We start from the raw sequence: 2,391 nt of genomic DNA, 5'->3' as shown, positions 1-2,391 counted from the left end.
GTTCAGATGATTTCATTCTTGATTCCTGGACATTGACAAAATCATTTCCTGATTAGATTTCTTCTGGAAAATACCCTTTAGTTGACTGTTCATTACATTATCCACCCAACCAGTTTATGACTGCGTATATGCGATGAATATATATGTGTGTATATATGTTTATGTATATGTCTCTATGTGTATGTGTAGTCTATTTGTACGGATGTTGATGTCTGACATTTAAATACAAAACATTTAACCCTTTTCATGCTAACCTGCTCAATACAGCCCTTCCTTCTATGATACAAATTCCCTGTTTAAAGTGAACTCAATTAAAACCTTCCATCAAAATTTCCTGTTAGTTTTTGTCCCAAACACCAGCTTAATAATGGCAAAGCTATTTTACGAAATTCTTCCTTATCTTCAAAACTAATTGCAACAAAGACAGAGTATTTCAACAGAAATATGGTAAGAAAAGAGTTGAACGAGACAAGTTCAAATACACCACATACCTTTTGTTATTCGAGAGAATCTTATCACTGAGGAATTGTGAGTGCTGCTGTCTTCATTTCTTTTGAATTTATACTCTGTGTAATTGCGGATCAGACTTATCTGAAATGATAGATTTGAAATATCGTTAAGATAACTCAGCTGTTTGAGCTCTGGTTATGAGTTGCCTCAGTTTCTGGTCAAGGGGCTGGTGTCGTTTGTCCGAGCATTTTCTATTTGTGTCAATGCTGTTTGGGGAGAGAAACATTAAGCTCCTTATTTTCTCAGACCCATACTAATCAATCAGACAATCAATCAATCAATCAATCAATCAATCAATCAATCAATCAATCAATCAATCAATAATATTTATATCTCACAAGAGATTCTACTGGTTGTCTTTTTTCCAAACCAGATATATCCCTCAGCAGGTTATTAGCATTTTCGATTTTAATGAAAAATGTGACTTAACATTCTCCACTGACGATATGGACATGGATTTAGCTCTACAGATGAATAGAACAGTCAGCAATTATACACTGCTCCCACTGCTTGTCACTGTAAAATTTACCATTGCCACGAATATCATCATCATCATTATCATGATCATCATGATCATCAACATCATTATCACCAGTGCCACCACCAAAGCTGAGAAAAAGAAGAGACAGAGTTGAAAGGTGAGAGGGTGGGTTGTGTAGTGAGAATGGCGGTGGTGGGGGGCTATCCCTCATTATAAGTGTTTCAGAAGTTGGCCCCACTGAAAGTGTGAACCCAGTCATTTTGAAGTATGAAATTCTCTTTCATAAAACATGTAGCCTGACTCCCTAACATCTCTACATGTTTTCACGCTAACATTCATGTTTCTCGGTCAAATGTAATGCTTATTTATTCACATTGTTTTGAAATAATCAGGCTTTATGTCATAGCTTCAAGGTTTCGTTGGTGTGGTGGTTTATTGTTAGAATGAGACTGTAGGGTAGGTGTGAGTGGTCAGATATGGCTAGTTTATTTATAAAACAAGGAGAATATTGGGGCTGGATATGATATGGCCATTTTAAATGCTAAAAGGTTAAAGTAGGTTAAGAAAATATATTTACTTCATTGATTCTCGGAGAAGTATTATCAAAATGGAGATTTATGCTTGTGATTTGTTTGTCTTCATAAGTTTTTAGATTAAAATACTTGATATAGCTATCTCCATATGTACAGAAATTCTTCCATGTCAAATGATAAATGAAAGAAGATAACGTGTCTTGGATTATTTCTACGGAGAAAATTCGTTCATGTTCTTCAGGAGAAATAACTTTCAACAACCAATTCTTGCCTGAAATAAAAATTTAGAAAATATGACTCTTACGTGTGTGATGCATACATACATACATACATACATACATACATACATATATACATACATACATACATACATACAAGCAATCTGTGCGCGGAACAGTAAAAATATGCAAGACTTTTCTAAAGTTCCAAATGAGAATTTGTGTTAACTACATCCCAAAGATGAAGCCTTGTACCTTTGTTGGGTAGCGGCTCCCTCCTCAGTGGAAGATTTACAATAGTTAAAAATAGAAGATATACATGTATGCATACATACATAAATATATATATACATACATATATACATATATACAAACTTACACATATACAAACATATACATACACACGCGCGCGTACACACACACACATAAATAGATTAAAGTAAAAATGACAAAGCAAGGAGAAACTACTGGTAGCTGCTTCTGATAGGTAACCACAACATCACGCATTTCAGTTGCCTTTCAAGCCAGAGTTTCAGAGAACCGAAGTGAGTATTCATAGTACATACAGACATAAATAAATAAACAAATATATATACATACATACATATATATATATATATATATATATATATATATATATATATATATA

The 2,391-nt window shown here is 33.7% G+C and overlaps 1 protein-coding gene across 2 annotated transcripts in view; it reads right to left on the bottom strand.

Moving 5' to 3' along the window:
• Nucleotides 1–2,391, bottom strand: part of LOC106880587 (uncharacterized) — a 68,813-nt gene that overhangs the window by 8,348 nt on the left and 58,074 nt on the right. For both annotated transcript variants that reach the window (XM_052976990.1, XM_052976991.1), the window contains exons 9-10: nucleotides 1,569–1,795; nucleotides 492–591 (exon numbers count right to left, since the gene is read on the bottom strand). In XM_052976990.1, the coding sequence (XP_052832950.1) occupies nucleotides 492–591; nucleotides 1,569–1,795 (327 nt within the window). The remainder of the gene's footprint in view (nucleotides 1–491; nucleotides 592–1,568; nucleotides 1,796–2,391) is intronic.

Source organism: Octopus bimaculoides, chromosome 26 (genome assembly GCF_001194135.2).
Source record: "Octopus bimaculoides isolate UCB-OBI-ISO-001 chromosome 26, ASM119413v2, whole genome shotgun sequence".
In the NCBI taxonomy this organism is placed as follows: domain Eukaryota; kingdom Metazoa; phylum Mollusca; class Cephalopoda; order Octopoda; family Octopodidae; genus Octopus; species Octopus bimaculoides.
The sequence above is the reverse complement of the archived record's forward strand: the minus strand, read 5'-3'. Positions and strand labels throughout refer to the sequence as shown.